The sequence below is a fragment of the Rhinolophus sinicus genome, chromosome 14, assembly GCF_057876585.1.
Source record: "Rhinolophus sinicus isolate RSI-liver-muscle chromosome 14, RSI-T2T, whole genome shotgun sequence".
Taxonomy (NCBI): domain Eukaryota; kingdom Metazoa; phylum Chordata; class Mammalia; order Chiroptera; family Rhinolophidae; genus Rhinolophus; species Rhinolophus sinicus.
The window spans coordinates 139,875,356-139,895,467 of NC_142514.1; the positions used below are offsets into that span (position 1 = coordinate 139,875,356).

The 20,112-nt window shown below is 36.4% G+C and overlaps 1 protein-coding gene across 1 annotated transcript in view; it reads right to left on the reverse strand.

Moving 5' to 3' along the window:
- The window catches only part of PPME1 (protein phosphatase methylesterase 1), a 57,791-nt gene that overhangs the window by 33,645 nt on the left and 4,034 nt on the right, over nt 1-20,112 (reverse strand). The window contains exons 2-3 of the mRNA XM_074335782.2: nt 4,370-4,464; nt 3,733-3,824 (exon numbers count right to left, since the gene is read on the reverse strand). Of these exons, the coding sequence (XP_074191883.1) occupies nt 3,733-3,824; nt 4,370-4,464 (187 nt within the window). The remainder of the gene's footprint in view (nt 1-3,732; nt 3,825-4,369; nt 4,465-20,112) is intronic.

Consider the following 20,112-nt stretch of genomic DNA (forward strand, 5'->3'; position numbering starts at 1 on the left):
TTAGAAGTACAATTTTTGTGTCAATGGTATAGTTTGATGATTTAATCATATGCTCAATTTACTTTCCAAAACAGCTCTATTTACAATGCCACCAGCAATGTTTGAAATTATTTATTCTCTTACACCTTTGCTAACACTGAAGATTAGTTTTGAAAAATATTCATTTTGTATGTAAAAAAATGATAGCTCCTATGAATCATATCTGATTAATAGTGAGGAGGCACATTCTTATGTCTGTTTGTGCTCCATAAACTGTCTTTTCATGTCCTTTGGCCTTGAGTCTCCTGGAATTTGGGATTTTCTTATCCATGTTATACAATTCTTTATGTATCAGCCATATGTAAATGACTGGCTGTCACTTGATAAAGTCTTTAGGATAATTACATACTTTTCTACTTTCTTGAACAGAATACAATGAACAAAATTTAACCTTTTCTTAATTGTTCAGGTTGGCATTAACTTATTCAAGGAATAACTACTGAGCATCAATTTCATGCCAGGCCCTGTGTGCTAGACATATGAGGTGCAGTCCCTGATCTGAAGGATCTCGTGATCTACCATCGTAAGTATCAATCACAGTTGTTCATCTCTTCCTTTGGCTGTCAATATACTTGTCCTCCTGCTATGCCAGTATCTTTCTGCTTCTATTTTACTGCCTTCTGTTTTACTAATTATAATCTGGGTGAAGTTCTGAGGGAAATTCTGCCTCTCATGATTATAAGGTGCTTAGCTTATTCCTGCTGGTTGCCTTCTGGATCCCCAGACATGTTTCAGTGCTTGAGGAAATATGAGCTCTGGAGTCAAGTCAATTGCTAGAGCACTAACTTTTATGTAGCCCTTTTTGTTTTCAAAGCATAGTCATATATAAACTCATTCAATGGGCTGGTACATTTTCAGGAATAACAACAACAAAAAAGGGCAGGTAAATTTAACCAGCCGAAGCCCAAGCTATTAAATTAATTGAGTGGTAGGGAATTCCCTTGTTTACACAAGTAAACCAGACAAGCAACTGGGACATAGTGATCTATAAAAGTTTCACAAAGTGTGGGATGTTAATAGATGTTTTGGAAAAAAGGAATTGAGTGATCAAATATATTTAGAAGACACAGTTAAATTAAATAGATTTCTCTAGAAGAACATCATAAAAGCTTCAATAATATACTGATATGCAGGGTGAATTTCCAAGAGTAAGATTAGAGAAGAAGATTATATGTAATATTTCTCAAACTCGTTCAATCACAAAATCCTTATTTCATTAATTACTCATGAAATTTGTAATCTGTAGAATATATATTGGTAAAAGAAGAACTAGATATATCTTCTACAATGATAACGAGTATAATAATGTCAGCAGCTACTTATCAATCACCTCCTCTACGCCAGGCACTTTCCATGTTATTTCACTGTTCCTCTCTATGAAATAGAAATATTTAATATCAATACATGTCAACAGATAGCTTATTATATAGTAATATTTGTACAAGGCTTTATAACTTACAGTTTTCACATCCATTATTTTACATAATCTTCAAAGAAACCTTAAAGTGTCAGGAGACTATATTTGGAGCATAAAGGTTTACGTGGCTCCCTTAAGAATACTGGTCAAATCGGGGCTAGAAATTACATCTTCAGACTCCTACTTCATTGTTCCTTCCCTTAGTGTAGAAAACAATAGCTGTTTCATGGAAAGTCTGTTCTACCTCTGGCCTATGTATGTAATTCTCATCAAATTTTACAAAATCTTATAACCCGTTAAGTACTATCCTTGGAACAAAGCTTTTCCTATCCAGAGACTACTTTTTGCCAAATTTCTTGAGGCAGAGCCTGAAGTTACTATCCCTAGCAAGTTTCAATCCAGTTGTGTGAATATGACATGTCACTTAAGATGGTGCCTCTTTCCTCTCCCCAGGCACACATCTCTTTCCTTCCATGTCTCCAACATGTTAACTGCCAATGACAGTATATTTACAGTAGTACCTCGGTTTTCGAAATTCTCCGTTGATGAACATTTCGGTTTACAAATGCCATAAACCCAGAAGTAAATGCTTCAGTTTTCGAACACGCCTCGGAAGTCGAACCTGTCACGCAGCTTCTGCTAAGTGCAAGATCCTGAGGCCTAGCTGTTGGCTGTTTTCGAACGTTTCAGAACTCGAACGGTCTTCCGGAATGGATTACGTTGGAAAATCGAGGTACCACTGTATTAGCTTACAGCAGAGCCAGGCAAGTCATGGCACATGAGCCATTTCTGATGACTCTGACCTTGGTTCAGGACAACCGGAGGACATTTACTACCACAGCTATTACATTAGGAATATGTGGCTATTATTTGTTCATTACTTGAGCGTATAATATGTGCCAGGCATAAATAAGCCATGATCTTTGCCTCTAAAAAAGCTCACAATCTCATTGAGGAATATATATAACTACATCTATGCTACTAAGGACTTAACAATATGGTTGTGTCCAAACTGTAAGTATTATTGGATTTCAAAGACCGTATTAAAAATAATGTGAAATATCTCAACCGTCATTTTTATATTGATTACCTATTGAAACGATAATATTTTGGGTACAATGAATAAAATAAATATTAAAATCAATTTTACCTGTTTCTTTTTACCTATTTAATGCTCCTACCAGGAAATTTAAAATTACATATACAGCTTGCATTATATTTCTATTGGACAACAAAGGTCTAGAGACATGAAAGAACCTGCCACTTAAGAGCAAATCATGCAGCTATAGCCTAAGGTAAGAGAAAAGAAGTAGAAAACAGGACAGGGGCCAAATCATTTAATCATCATTAACAGTTGAATAAGTGCCTATGTGTCAAGAACTGTTCCAGACATTTGGGAAACAGGGACATTATCCCTGTTCTCAAGGAATTCATAGTCTAATAGAAGAGACAAGAAGGTGCTTTTATACTTAATCCCAGTAATCCTACTGCCAGGAACAAAATGATATATCTGGGGCCTCCCTTAACTCCACAACCATCTGGGCTCTAGGTATCTAGTGCTGCATTCCCACTTGCTCTCATTTTCTGTCCCTCAGACTCCCTAGTGGTACATAGAGGAAGAATGTATATCTGCTTGATACACATAAGAAGAGATGACAATTTCATATGAGATAGGAATGCTGCTAATATCTTCCTTAGTAGCATCCCTCCTTGCATAAGAACCATCTCACCACAGAGTCAAGGATATTAGCAAGATGTACAACTGGCAGCATTCACACAGACGTATATCCTCTACTCTAGAACAGGGTATCATCAACCAAATATTGTTTACTTCCTAGTAACTCGCAAATACCATTAACATTTAAAGCATTATTTGAAAAAAGGAAAGAACATTTTCCAAATATTTATGGGATATCTCCAAGTGTAAAGTACTACAACAGGCTCTATTAGGGAGATATCCCTATCTAAAGAGCACCTGAATAGAATGTCTGCTTATCCATTACTTAGATTACTGAGAGGCAGACCCTCACTTTTGACAAGGCACAAATCCATCCCCCTCATCCCAATGAAATATATACATTTTATAAATTGTTTGAAGAATTCATGCACTGAAGCCCACCCCAACTAAGAACCTCTAGTTTAAATACACATTGACTCACATCCCTAGCCTTCCTACATCAAGCCACATGAGAAGGAAGAGTCAGCCTAGTCAAATTCATCCAGAAGTAAACAATGATTGTGGTAACATCAATTTCTACTACCAACTAGTTACTTACTGTGAACACAGCCCAGGAAAGGGCAGAATGGCCTCCTCCGTGCAGAAGGAGTAGGACTGGACCCGCTGAACCACTCTTGTAAACTCGAAAAGTGTATGAATAGTTAAAGATAACATATCTAAGCTTTTGTCCACTGATGTTTTTGATTAGTCATAATACGCTGATTAGACAACTCAGGCAGCACCAAGCTACATGCAAAGCTGCAGACTTTCAAACTTCAGAGACACTTAAATAGAAGCTTGTGAGACACCAAACCTCTGTTTTGGAAGCATGGACCCAGTATGACCAATTTTTTCAATGGGGAAAAAAAAAGATTCTCTTTGCACTAACGAGGACATAGTTCCTGCTTTCTAAAAGCTAAAAACCGGTTCAACTCACTTGACTCATGAAACTTTCCCCTGGGTCCTTAAGAGATATATCGATTTCAGAAATTTAATTCTTAATCCTTTTCCCATGCATCAGACAATTACAGCCAAGTAAGATATTGGCATAGACTTTCAGGTAATATTCCACGCTGTACAAAAAACAGGTGGAGAATAAAAATGAAATAAACAACAGGAATAAAGAACATTTTAGCAACTACACAAGTATTCTAACTTAAAGAACATTAAAAGAATAATCCATTTTGCAAAGGATATATCCTTGCCAGTTTCATTCTCTACTTCTACGTCTTCCATGGACTCAAAGTACTGACTCCAAGAAACAGGGGAAAAGTCTCGCTTCCTTCCAGGGCTAAGGAAATAAAAAGAAAGAGATTTCAAGTAAAAAGTTATGCATAAAAAGATAAAACCTTGATCAAACAAATGCTAAATGTAAATCTGAAATAAAAATAGCTAAATGTAAATCTGAAATGAAAATAGCTAAATGTAAATCTCTTAAGGATATGAGGAGATTTCATACACAAAGTATCACATTAAAAATGTGTGTTTCTAAAAGTTCAAATATAGATTTAAGAGTGAAAACATTTAGGATTTTAGGAAATTGATTAGCATATTTTAATCACAAACGTATTCCATGTATATATACACCACAAAACCTGCTAGTTCTCTCTCCTTGTTCTTGGCTTTAGGCTCATTCCTATCCTCTCAACCTACTTTAATATCATTCCTGCTACTACCATATTTCCCCGAAAATAAGACCTAACTGGAAAATAAGCCCTAGCATGATTTTTCAGGATACTCATAATATAAGCCCTACCCCAAAAATAAGTTCGTTAAGATTGTCAGCCAGATGGATGCATTTAGTACATCCGTTCCAACACACGACAGATGTATTAAATTATAAAATAATATTAATATGTAATATAAATAATATTGACATTAACACTTAAATGATTAATTATAATTAATATTTGTAAATACCCAAGTGGGCGCCTTTGGAGAGGTAAATACCTATGTAAACAGATGAACTCGAGACTTATTGCTGAATGACCAATCAGAGAACTGACACAATGCACGAATAACGTGTGCACTCAATAACGAACGGATGTGGTTGTGCCCAATATGAATCTTTGTAATTCAATAGGTCATGTGTTGTAATGGAGGTACTTAATGCACTCGTGTGATATAAAGAAATGTTTTCTGAATTTTGGTGCCTGCAATTTTTCGTCGCTTTTGTGTGAACCATCATTCTTAACTGTCATCATTTTTGTTGCCACTCCTGTCTCGTAAGTGTTCAATTAACACGTGATTTAATGGTAGATTTAAGGGGAATAATATTTTGATCCCACCCCCCCACCCTCCACCCCGCAGACAAGATGAGTGCAAAAAGAAAGACCTATTCCGTCGAGTACAAGAAAGGAATCGTGGAGGACTCCTGGGGCAAGACTCTTACGGCTTTCTGCAAAGAGAAGAAGTTGGATCTCCGAATGGTCCAAACACGGCAGAGTACGATAACCTCAGTCAACAGGTGGACGAGGGAAATGCTAAGTAAGAAGCGCAAGTGTGGATCAGGTCCGCAACCATTATTTCCTGGGCTGGAAGAAATCATCTGTGAATGGACTGCTGACAGGAGAGCAAAGGCTCTGTTTGTGTGCAGGGTTGATAGTCAAACATTTGCCCTTGCTTTGGCACCACAGTTAGAAATATCCCCAGAAGAATTCAAAGCATCACAACACTGGCTGGATGGCTTCCTTCAGTGATATGAACTGTCTCCAAGATCGACAACACTGTTCAAGCTGGAAGATACTGAAGTTATTAAACGTGCACTTGCATTGAAGTCCTTTGTTGATGGCATCGACTTTTGTAAACACCAACTCTCCAACATGATTGCTATGAATGAAACTGTAGTGTTTATGGGCCAAGGATCTCAAATGACAATTGATCAGAAGTGTGCTTCATCAATCTACATTCCTTCCATTGGTTACGAAAGTGCATGTTACCTGTATTTTGGCAATTCGTCTGGATAGAAAGAAAGCCCCACCTCTAATCATCACTAAGGGCAAGAAAGATAAGGTAGAATGTATTTCAGGCATCTATGTTCTTGAAACTGAAAAAGCCTGGTGCACACAAGCAGTTATAAGGAAGTGGGTCGATTTAATGCTGTCACTTGTTTTGCGAGGTGGCCAAAGAGGTCTGCTAGTCTGGGATTCAGCCAGCACTCACCGCACTAAAGACATGAAGAAGTTCCTTGCAGAGAGAAGAATAGATAAAATAATGATTTCTGCAGGAATGACTGCCTATCTCCAGACTCTTAGCATTGCAATAAAAAAGCCATTCAAGGACCATTTGTGCATGGAAATCAATGACTACATTGAAAATAGAATGGAGAGAAATCAGATTGGAAACTTTGTGAAGCCTAGCCTGCAAGAGGTCGTGACTTAGGTGAAGAAATCATGGGATAAAATCACTGACAGCTGTGTTGCCAATGCACTGAGAGCAAACTACGTGGACAAGAAGTGCTCATTTAAGGAGAGCGCTATTGCTGGACATGAGAGATTGGGGTCAGTGGTTCTACAGGAAATGGAGTCGTGAGAAATTCAAGCTGGAATTCAGGGTTTGGAGAGTTATGACAATGTTCCAGAAGAAGATGACATGACTGTATTTGAATAAATGCAGACTTTTGTACATGAATAAATGAATGAATGTAGACTGTTGTACATGAATAAATGTAGATTATTGTACATGAAAAAATAAGACATCCCCTGAAAATAAGCCCTAACGCGTCTTTTGAAACAAAAATTAATATAAGACCCAGTCTTATCTTCAGGGAAATGCGGTATCATTTTTGGTCACTAATCTTTCTTCATACCTTTAATTGCTCACATTATTTTACACTTGTCATTTCCTAACCAATAAATATACAACCTACATAGAAAGCAAACTGCCAATATCCATACCTTGAATTTCTAGAAATTTATCCAAATGTATGGTCACACAGAAGTGAAATGACTTATCTATTCAATCAATGTAGCATCATTTGTAATAGAGAAAAATTGGAAACCTAAATATCCATCAAAAGGTGAATGATTGAAATAAATTGTGTTACATAGAAAACCAACATTTAGTTGTAAAAAGAAAGAAACGTTTATATACTGAAAATTATTTATATATGGATAATATATACTGTTAAATACACAAATGATGTACATACCACCATTTGGGTAAAAATAGGAAATACGTATAAATATAATTGCTTATACATGTTTAGAATATCTCTGGAAGAATATTGATATAACATTAATGGTATTCTGGAATGGTATCCTGGGAGATGAGAGGGACAATTTTCAATGTATATCCCTTTCTAATCTTTTGACTTTTGAACCATGTATTAAAAAAGTAAGATAATTTTAAAACAAAAATAACCAATAAATGTCTATTTACAACCTGTCTTCAACCTTGGATGGGACACAAAAAAGAAACCCTAAATCTTCCTGTATTTCCACACTTACTCTTCTTCCCAGTAATGGAGAAAATTCAGAATTCTAGGAGCAGCAAAACATTACCTCCTGCCAGACATCTTCCTGTGTATGCCACAGGGCTGAATGGAGAATATGTACAAAGTATAATACAAAGCCCCCTTTAAAGACTTAATACAAAAGCACCCTTGGTTGACTATAATAATAGAAAGAATTACAATGGAGTAGCAGGGCAGTCAGGTATGTATTCTTCCAACAGTCAAGCATTTATTGAATATCTACTCTCTTGTAAGCATTGAGACAGCTCAGTAGTTCTCAATCCATATAACAATAAAATCACCTGGGGAACTTTAAAAAACACTGATGCTTGGGTCTTAGTTTTAGAAATTGATTTAAATGGTCTGAGGTGTGGCCTAGGGACTATTTTTTAAAGCTCTCCAAGTTGAGAGAGAGGTGCTAGGAATACAAAGGTAGATTTAGAATAAGATTCCTCATAGCTCCTACTATTTCCCTGTAATTCCCTACAAATTCCTAATAATATGGGCTTGGGCAAATTCATATTATTTAAACTCCTTTTGCCTTGGATTGTAGTGATTGAATAAAATAACATATTTTAAAACAATCTACTACATCTGGCATTTGGTAGTTGCTCTGTAAATGAGTAATCCTATCTTGTGATAGAAAAACTGCCTCTGTGGAAGTAAACTACAACTTCAGTCTCGACCTATTTTTTTGTTTGCTGGTTGTACTTGAATTCCTACTGGAAAACTAAAAGCACAATTCTTAATCCTATTTACTCATCAGTCACTCACAAACCTACCTATGCATATAATAATTTCAAGTATAACAACCACAGCATGGCATGTTATAATGGAGTCTAAGGGTCTGTTATGTGAACTGAGTTTTGATGTCTGGACCTAGGATACCATAGTAATAGTGCCTAACTAACATTTACTGTACACAACAGTGAATCACTGTTCCGAATAATTTACAGGTCATTTACATGATTCCCTTTAATCCTCACAAAACTGTGAGTTATTTTTATCTCCACTTCAGAGATAAAAAACAGATTTAGAGCTATAAAGTAACTTGCCCAAGGTTATACAACTACTAAGTGGTAGTAACAGGATTCAAATCCAGTTCCATTACTCTTCCAACTCTCTGCTCTTTACCCCAATGCTATAGTAATCATTCTCAGAGTCCTTTTTGCTCTCTCGCTCTCTCTCTCTCATTTACGCTTCTGAAAAGTAATAAGGCTTTAGGGCATATTATCAGAGGTTTCCTTTTCAGAGTCTAAATATGACTGACTTTGTCAAGGCCACAGAAACTTTCCAAATTGGCACCACTTAAAGAAAAATTACTTCCTATAAACAGAAATTGTTCCCAGAATACCCTCCACTTCTAATTTCCTTCATTAAAAAAAAAAAAAAAAAAAGTTCCAGGGACTTATACCAACATATGAGTAATTCCCATTTGGTGAAAAAGCCAATAATCAGTACCTCCAAAGATTGCTACTACTCCCAGAGAGTTTTCTGGTATACTTCTAACATCTTCATTTGAACACATAATTATTTACACACTCTACAACTTCAGGTAATTTTGCAACCAACGTTAGACATGAAGTAGACAGCCAGGACCTTACATTAATCTTTATATACTAGTGAGACAATGACTGTTCTAAAGAAGCCAATATTAAATACGTAAATATCTAACACAATATACAGAGTTAAATAATCTAAGAAGTACAGTGCATGTGCTGTAAATGTTCAAAGGAGGAAAGAAAGATAGAACGTATGTAGCAGACAGATGTATACCTTCCCTCAATCCCTGTTTTCATCGTGTTGCTTTACCTTTACCTTACACGCCTACTGTCTCTGAATCCAGAGCCACGCTGGTTCAGTTCCTCCAGCAGTTAACCTGTCTCCGGTCACTGAGGGAAAGGAGAAGATCTGAGAGTCTACTGGTACCTTATACAGATTTTCAACCAGTCTTCCTGGTTTTTAACCCCCTTTCAGAGGTACCTACTAGCAGCTACAATTCCTGAGCCATACAGGGTTGTCATATGGATGAGCTTACACTTTCATTCTCCTTCTGCCAGTTTTCAGTTTGCTCTTCTGTGAGTCAGTATTCTTCAACTTGCTATCTTCCTAAATCTTGTTGGTACCTTATCTTCCCTTATCTTCTTTGTCCTTTGGTTTTATTCCTTTTTGCAAATTACTATAACTTAACGGGGTTTGGAGAAAGAATGCAGATAAAACATTGATTTAATTTCCACTACAACTCTCTGGGGTAGTAGCTACTATTATCCCTGTAAACTAAAGCCAACCTTAAATAACTCATCAAAGACCACAGAAAGTACCTGGGCTAGAATCTCATTCTCAGGGTCGCTTCTTTATCAGTTTTCAATACTACTCTCAAAATAATACTAGCTTCTCCATTTCTGGCAATCACCAAAGCTAGCACTAAGTACCCAGAGAGCCCCAGGAAGAGGTGAAAGAGGACTGGTTCCTGCTGAGGGGATGATTGGTCAAGGACTCATGTAGCAAGTATGAGTACCCCATAGACTAAGAAGAGAGTCAAGGTTTACAACCGTAATGATACTGATGGGAAGGAGCAGGAGGGTGGAAAGAGAAAGAAGAATCAAAGACAATTCTCAAGTTTCTCTGATGCCATTCACAGAGAGAGAACAGAGGAGCTCTTTTTAGAGTTCTAACTTACTAAATACTGATTTACCATGTGCTTGAAAATCCTAGATCCTATTCCTATTAGTTTTCTGTGTTGGCCATTGGTGAGAATGTTGTTACTTGGGCATCACAGAATCCAAAAATGTAAATAGCAACATTTCACATAATCCCCTGCATTACACAGGATACCTATGGCTCAATATATGATGTGATTTCCAGCTAATGAATGAAAACTTATCTCACTTAAAAACACTATCAGATAAAATACTTAACTATGGGAACTTCCAGCCTGCTGAGTCGGATCACACAAAAATATACCTAGCTTTAAATGGATGGATGAAGACAGACTGCTGCAGCACAGGAGGAACTGTAATTTTATACCTTTCATAATAAAGAATTCTGCTTTAAGACAGAACATTTTCTAAATTTTATTTCCATCACCCACCCAACCTAAGAACAACTAATAACTTCTTTTTCCAAAACCCTAACAGTAAAGAGAAAAAAGAATATAATGACAACTTTACTAAAGTGATCAGACCTCAAAACACAACCAGACACATCAGCAAGAAAGCAGGCAGAATACAAGGCTTTTTCGAGTTTTGCAAGAGCTAACTATAGCTGTTCACTCTCATAATCACTGTGTGTGGCCGGACTCAATGATCAGAGCTTATGTAAGCTACTCTTCTGCTTAGACAGTAACGTAACAGGAAGAAAGCAAGCAGGTTTGGGGTCAGAGTTTAAAAGCCAATAAAGTCCATACAGAAGACTCTCATGAGGTATATTTCAGAACCAACAGCAATATAACCCCCTCCCCAGACTCACATGAATGACATGATGATCTGGAATAAAAGACGTATTTCATAAGCAAACAGCAAATATCTTTAGAGTAATTATTTTAGAGCCTCTTTCTAGTCACAAGTTGCTTATATAAGCAGCTAATTTAATTCCAATTCAATTAAAGAGACATTTAAGTATGCCCCATATGGCAGGGTATACTTGCTGGGTATTATATATATACTTCCTGGGTATTAAGGCAATCAGCAAGCTAGAAATTCCCATCAATGAATAAAACTTAGTACTTGCCCTCAGAGAATTCATGCCTGGGTGGGGAATAGGTAAGTAAACAGTCACTGTATACTACAGCTACGACAGAAACAAGGCTAGCATACCATGAGAGCTCATCGATGGGACATCCAATCTTATTTGAGGCACTTATGGTGATCAAATCAGGCCTGTGAAAGATTCATAAAAATTGTATCTGGAGATTTTGTTAAATCAAATGCTATAAAAATTTGAAGTACTGTCCTCATTAAACAATGACCTAAATAGGAAAGAGGCAAAAGTACAAATCCTTTAATTACCAATAAAAGAGTACGATTTCCCACTATTCAGTGAAAAAATGTTAGTATAGAGATTTTCCAACTTAAATATGGGTTTTTAGTCCAAAGGTTTGTAAAGTCAGTTGTTGGGGAAACTGAAGCACATTTCCCCTGATTAACGGCATTATGAAATACTGGTAGATGTTTTTGGGTAGCTCCACCCCCAAGTCTACTTAGCCGTAATACGCTAAAATGCTGTTTGTGACGAAAGTCAGCTAATAATAATGATGTAGTTCAGGCGGTTAACACAGAAAAGTGATTTTGAAGTGATTTTAATGTATCCTGAATCATGGTTCTTATGCTTAAGGAAAAGTTGGTTTAATTAAAGGGACGACAAGGATTCAATGAAACAAACCAGACATGCACATGTCTGTGCTAGGCATTCTACAGGCATCATCTAAATAGAACCCTCACAACACCCCGAGCTACACTTTCTTAATAACGATAGAGGGATATAAATACGGGATTACAGAAGGGTATAAACAGGGCACAACTTCATTCTGCATACTGCCAATCATCAGTGTTAAAGTCTCACTTCTATACTCAAGAAGTCAATGGCTCTTCCCTCCCATTTACTTCCCTACTAAATTCAGGGTGGACAATTCTAAACTGTTGGAAAAAAATGTCACATGTGCACTGTATCTGAGTATGATTAATTCATCAAGCGCTTATTGAGAGCCTGTGTGCTAGCCACTGTGGGGCAAGTAAATAAAACACAAAACGAGTTTACAATTACATCCGTGAAGACTGAACAAGTAGATCACAATCTAGTTGTAAGCAGAACAGATGAAACACGGTATCTACAAGGCACCATCGTTAAGATGAACCATAATTTTATGTACCACTAAAAAAAAGAGCTGCCAATTTATGACACACTTTATCATTCAGAATCATTTTTCATTTCTTGAAAGAGCTCTTTTGTACTTATGTTGATTCATATCACTTATGGGTACGTGTAAAAAGGAAAATGAGAGCACAATAAAATACTTAAGGTGTTCCTAGCCAATTTCTTTATACTATGAATCACTGACTAATACAGTCCTCCGTGCCTCACCTGAACTTTGGTAATGGAGTGTTCCTTGAAACTGAACACCAGCTCATAGGCCGACTTCTACCATTATGTAGAGAGCTACCTCACTTTTGACTCTCGCTCACCCCTTCTCACAACCATTCAGTTCTTCATGGTGAAAAGTGCTCTACTTTTGTCTCCAGAATTTTCTTCCAAGCTGCCAACACCTACTTTGCAAGTTTCGATGTTGGTTTTGGTGTTCACTTATGCATTGGCAATGAGAAACAAGTTAGAGTTCCGACCTGCCCAACAACAATTGTTAAGACACTATTATTTTAAATATGAAAAGAAATGTATCTTAAAATTTATGAAATACAGTATATGTTTCCATTATATAGCTTTACAATTTAAATAATGAATGTGTGTGTGTGTGTGTGTGTGTGTGTGTGTGTGTGAGAATGTACCAGGGGTGCCAAAAAAATGTATATAAGTAGACACTTTGGTCAGCGTTGCTCAAGCAGTAGTTCACCGTCATCAGAAGTGTCTGGACGCTGATGGTAACCACTTTGAGCACCTCTTGTAATTGCAGAAGTCAAACGTGACTTGTATTCATCTTTTGTTATCGGTATATATTGAGTATTAAAATTTTAATAGTTTTATTTTCTTAAAATGTGTATACATTTTTTTGGCACCGTGTGTGTATACACATACACACACACACACACCCCACACACACATTTATTAGGTTGGTGCAAAAGTAATTGCGTTTTTTTCAATTTTTAACCTTTTAAACCACAATTACTTTTGTACCAACCTAATACACACACACACACACACACACACACACACACACACACATCTCTTTCTCCTCAAAAACAACTCTTTGAGGCTAATATTACCGACATTTTAAGAAAATAAAGTCAAGCTTGTACCAGTTAAGTAGTATGTAGTAAAGCCAGGAAGGGAATCCTAGTTTGTTGATTTACTATATTCTTTCTACTACAAGACAGTCAAATACAGAACTAATAGTACTGATATGGAGTTGGCAAACTATGGTCTATGGGCAAATCCAACCACCGCCTGTTTTTGTATGGCTCATAAAATGAGAATGGTCTTTACATTTTTAAAAGGTTGGGGGGGAAACAAAGACAGTAATATTTAAAAACACAAGAAAATTACATGAAATTCAAATTTCAGTGTCCACAAAAAAAGTGTTGTTGAAACACAATCACATTGATTTACATATCGTCTATGGCTGCTTTCAACTACAATGCTGATTAGTTGCTACAGAAACCGCATGGCCAGCAATGCATAAAATACTTACTATCTGGCCCTTTATAGGGAACGTTTGTCAATCCCTCACATAAATGATAGGTGCTACAAAAGGACAGAAAATGGAAAGATCAGTCAGTGCAGACTGAATGGTCAGGAAAAGCTTCAGGATCTCATTTTAAATTAATATTATGTGCCACATGTCTATTAAATAAAAACTTATAAAAACATTTATTTAACTATGCTACTGTAGAAAATGCAAAGAAATAAAAACAAAGGCCATAGCACTCTGTGCCCTCCAGTTTTACTGTAGAAACTAAAAAAAATTTACCTTGAAACATAAATTATGGTAATTGTCCATTTAAATTGCCATAAAATTACCATAGGTAAATTTGACATAACAATTTAAAAAATACAATACCAAGTAGCAATGTGCAATAATTGCCGAGTGGAAGAGACAAAAAGTGTTATAAATGCTCAGAGGAGGAACAGAGCAAATGAATGAACTGGAATAGTCTGAAAGAGCTTCATGGGTTTTAAAGGACAGGTAGGACTTGAAAAAGTGAAATGGGAGGCATTGCAAGCAGAATAAACTTGGCAATTGGCAAGGGCAACAAACATCAGGGAACTGACACTGCCTGGGATATGACTACGCAGAGCTTTTAATGTTGGCTTTTAACAGTAGACAGCTTGCTCTGGTCCCTACACTTGGTAGAGTCACTTATGTGTAGACACTGCCTCCTTGGAAAATAGTCTTCACTCTGAGAGAATCAGACATAAAGTGAGAAAGGACAGAAAAACCCAATCCTATAATATGCAGCTAGTCTGAAAATAATTGCTAATTGTTCTCTTATTGTAAAGGACTTGCTTTCAAGTTTGGGGAATCAGAAAGAAACACATAAATTGTAAATTTTGATAAAATAAAACCAAGTAATAGGCATGAATCTTTACATATAATACAGGCTAGTTCCAAGCCTGAATTTCAACAATATGAGTATTTTAAATCTCAAATTAAGACAAGGTATTTGTAAGCACTCACAACACACTTTGCCTAAACGCTGGTGTTGAAATGAAATACAGATTCTGTTATTTAATGAAGTGAAACAGCTTTCAGAAGAAAGGGAGTCTAGCTTTCGTTATACCATCTTAATGGAACTGGTGAGGAAATAAAGTTGTTCTTACAGAATGAGGCTAAATAGGTCTAGGATTTGGTTTTCTCATTCCGACAGCACTTACGTAGCCAACATGCTAGGCACCGGGGAAATTAAGACAATTCGTATCCTTAAGAAGCTCAGAGTCTCGAGGAGTAGACAGTCGACCAATAATTACAGGTCAGAGGGATAAGTGTTATATCGACAGAAGGTGACGGGGGCACAGAGGCAGCGATGCTTGCCTACTATGTGACGATGCGTACTAGGAGATAATGACCAAAACCAACAAAATTATACAATCAACTGCTAAAGAAAGAAGGGAGGTTCGGAGGGAAGAAAACAGGGAGGGAGGAAAATTTTTCCCTGCCTACTTAGAGAACAAGTAATAAAGAAACACAGTTGTATGTTTTTAAGTGAAGTCTCAAATCCAAACAGGTATAATACACGTCAACATCTACAAGGCTTCTTAAGTCTGTTAAGAAAGTTATTAATGAGTCACAGGCTGCACGGCTGCAACCCTCCTAGACACTGTTGTCTAGGAGTCTTGTAGTGGAGGCAACATACTGAAGCTTAATTGCAGCCAGCTATTTAAATCAAGGCACCACTGCCTTTTTCAAAAGCCCTCATTAGCAACACTTTGAAGATAATGGAAAGAAGGCAACCAGATGGCTGTCTGGTGTCGTGGTAGTTTGAAGTATTCACTACCAGAGATAAGGGCATGTTATATAAGCAGCAGACAAAGATTTTCTAAAAACTACATACTGGAAAAGGGCTATTAGAGATCATCTAACCCAAAACTTTATGGAAGGAACAATTAGCTGTCTATTATGTATCAAGCAGTGTTTTGAGTTCCGCAAGAAAAGTATCCCCATTTTAAAGATGGGGAAATAACAGGTTCAGAGATAACACATAACTTGCCTAGAGCCACTTACAGTAGCGCTGAAGCTTGGATTTAAACTCACGTAGGTCTGGTGTTTAAGACCCCATGATAGTGAGGCCCAGAAAAAGGAAAAATAACTTGACCAGAGCCACATGGCTTATTAGTGGCAGAGACAGGGTTTCTACCTATACCTGGAAAAAGTCCATGGCAGAGGACACACACAGAGGTGTGGTGAAAAAGGACTGACAGTAAACACCTTCAGCCTTCTGCTGTGGTTTGGAATGACTGGAATTTTCTTTTTTCTTTTTTTAAATCAGGAAATCTCTCGTTTATTTTTATTTTTATTTTTTTAAAATTTATTGGGGTGACAATTGTTAGTAAAATTACATAGATTTCAGGTGTAAAATTCTGTATTACATCATCTATAAATCCCATTGTGTGTTCACCACCCAGAGTCAGTTCTCCTTCCATCACCATATATTTGATCCCCCTTACCCTCATCTCCCACCCCCCACCCGCCTTACCCTCTGGTAACCACTACATTATTGTCTGTGTCTATGAGTTTCTGTTTCTCATTTATTTGTCTTGTTCTTTTGTTGTTTTTGGTTTATATACCACATATCAGTGAAATCACATGGTTCTCTGCTTTTTCTGTCTGACTTATTTCGCTCAGCATTACTCTCTCAAGATCCATCCATGTTGGGAATGACTGGAATTTTCAATACAACCTCTTACTCAATCTTCAAAACATATTGGTAGTATGTGTTTGGGGCTGGTTGTCAGTACAGACATACCTCGGAGATACTGTGAGTTTGATCCAAGACTACGGCAATAAGACGAGTATTGCAATAAAGTGAATTGTTATCTTTTTGCTGGTGGAGGGTCTTGCCTTCCAGACCTTGAAAAAATGCAGTATCGCAATAAAACAAAGTATGTGTATACTGTATTTTGAAGAACATGTAAGTGTATAAGTGGACCACCCTTTTAATAATGCTATGAATTAAACCTTTTTTCTCTAAAAGAAACAACTTCATAGCATGAAGGAAGAAGTGTTTCCTAATCAACCAGAGGTGTTTTCTCAAATCTGACATCAAGTAACGTAATAAGGACTCATTAGGTTTTAAAAACATCCAATTATCCAATTTTAGAGACACTAAGAAGAAATAGATTTGCTGGTTATAAGCTTAGCAACAATAGAAAAATGGACATTTACTCACAAGTGCTCAGGTCAAGAGTTGAGCTCAAACCTGACAAATGGAGAGAAGGAAAGGTGGGGAGAAGGGGTCACTTCCTATACCTGTGCTGCAAGGAAAACTGGGGAATTTGAAGTCAGAAGATCAGTCTCTCCCACTGATTAATATCAGGACTTGAGGTAAATGTTGTTAACTCTACTCCAGACATTCCTTCCCCACTTCCCACTCTCTATTTGGAATTCCCTAACAGAATTCCAATTGTTTTAGTAGAAATCTCATTATCTTTTCTCCAGCCCAAGGGAATGAATTAGAATTGGTCTAAAACAGTCATAGTAATCCCATTCCCTACTACTAGCGATTGGTCTTAGGATGGACATGTGAACCAGTTCTAGACAATGAGGCTTAAGGGAAAAATATGCTGGGAAGTTTCCCTTTCCAGGAGGGGAAAAAAAATAAAAAAAGACAAGCTTAGCTAGGAAAAGGCTTCAGCCCCTCTCTATTCCTTCCTTTTTATTTGGAAAGATAGAATAAAAGGTACAATGCAAGTGGAGATGCAGCAGCTGTCCTACAACCATAAGGTGACAAGCAAGAGAAGGAAAAGCCAATATTTTCAAGAATGGCAAAAGACACGATGCAAAAAGCCTGGGTCCTGAATGATTCAGTTGAATGACTGAATCAATTCTGGAACTTCCTATTAATAATAAATATCCTTTTGGTTTGAACCACAGTAAACTGTCAACAGCAAATTAGGTTATTAATCTAATGTTGCTAATATGAATTTGGTGAGTTTTGTAGGTTTAATTCTATTTAAATAGTAAATCTGTTGAGTTTTATAATTATATAAGAGTAATGTGAGATTTACTCTTGCACATAAGGAATTTATTCCTAGTTTTATTTTGTACATATTTAAATAACATTACATTAAATATAACTTAATTCAATACTTGGGATCTGAAATATTTTTTCTTCAAAAGAGATTCATATTATATTTCTTCAAGGAAGACTCAACATCACACAAATGTTTCTTCTAAGTTAATTTACATATTTAATACAGTCCCAATAAAAATACTATCAGGATTTTTTTCTGGCATTAGTCTAATTGATTAGAAAGTTTATTGGTAAGAATAAACAAGAGGAGACAGGAAAAAGCTTTAAAAAGAATTAAGGGGAAGCTACTACTACCATCTATTAAAACATATTAATAATGCCTCTCTAATTAAAAGTATAGTAGTGGCATATAAGTAAATAGACAGGCTGATGGAAAAGGAAAGAAACTTCATAAACAGACCCAAATCTACATGGAAATTTGGTATATGATGAAGATGTCACTTTAATCAGTGGGGAAAAGGACTGATTATTATTGTGGTGAAATTCACATAAGGGGAAAAGAACTTTTTAATAAAAGAAAAAGTCCAATTGGTGTTACAACAATTGGACAGTCTGTGGATAGAGATAAAACTGGATCCATTCCTTACTATGCACATCATGCTAAACTTAAAATGAATGTAAAAAAAGAAACCATAGAGGTTCTGCAAGAAAACCTATATGAATTCCTTTATAATCTGGGAGAAGGAAATGTCTTTGTGATTCAAAATCCAGAAGCAATACGTGCTAGCTAGATTTGAGTATATTAAAATTTAAAAACAAAACATTTTACACGGCAAAAAAAATCAGAAGCCATGTAAAAATGCAACTTGGAAAAATATTTGACACTTTTAAAAAGAAAATATCCCTAAATACATAAAACACTTCAAAGAGCCACTTTGGAAAACAATTTCGCAGTAAATTTTTTACCATAAGACCCAGGAATTCCATTCTCAGATATTCACCCAAGAGAAAGGCAAACATATTTCCACACAAAGATTTACATGTGAATGTTAACAACAGCATTATTCATAATAGCAAAAAATTGGAAACAACCCATGGATGAAAAGGGGGTTCCATGGAAAGTATCAAACCCAAGTGTCCAGCAACTGATAAATGAATAAATAAAATGTGATACAGCTACACGACTGAATATCACTCAGCAATAAAAAGGAATGAAGTACTAATACATGCTACTCTATGGATGAACCTTGATGACATTAGTAAGTGAAAGAAGCCAGTTGCAAAAGGCCACTTTGTATGATTTAATTTACAATGAAATATCCAGACTAGGCAAATCCATAGAGATAGAAAGTAAATTAGCGATTACCAGGGGCTGTGGAAGGGGTTAGAGACTGCTAACATGTAATTTCTTCATGGGATGATGAAAATGTTCTGGAATTAGTGGTGATGGTTGTACAACCTTGAATATACTAAAAGCCACTGAACTGTACACCATAGAAGGGTGAATTCTATGGTATGTGAATTATAACTTAATTTTTTAAATTAATAACTAAAATAGAAACACTAGAATTTAATTCTTCTAGTAACTCAGTATGTGACCTTGAGCAAATCACTACTTTGCCGTTTATTTCTCCATCTGTGAGAACAGTTCAGCTCCTTAAAGCCTTCCTGAGGCCTGATATCTGTAATAAACTTAAAAGTTGAATGAAAGACTTATCTAATCAGATATAAATAAACATACAGTTTGAGGGAGAAAAGCTGACATTATAACAGACTGAATGGACAGCTTCTACTTCATAAAGAATAAGCCTTTCTCACAGTTCTCAATATAAAATAATTTACTAGTTATCATTCCTTAAGAGTTTGTGTGTCAGGAGGCATTAGTACTTTTCATGTATCGTCTCATTTTCACAGCACTCTAAGGCAAGCAGAAGTAACCTTGTTTTAGAGATAAGAAACAGACTAGGAGAGCTTAAACGACTTGACAAAGTAAAACTCAGGCTGGGCTTCAAACTCAGCTGTATGTAACTTTAAACACCAATCTCTTTGCACCAAGGTACAAGAACAACAATGGCTCAAAATCTAAAGTCAGGGTTTGACTCTTGTTTCTACCACTTAATGATTCTGT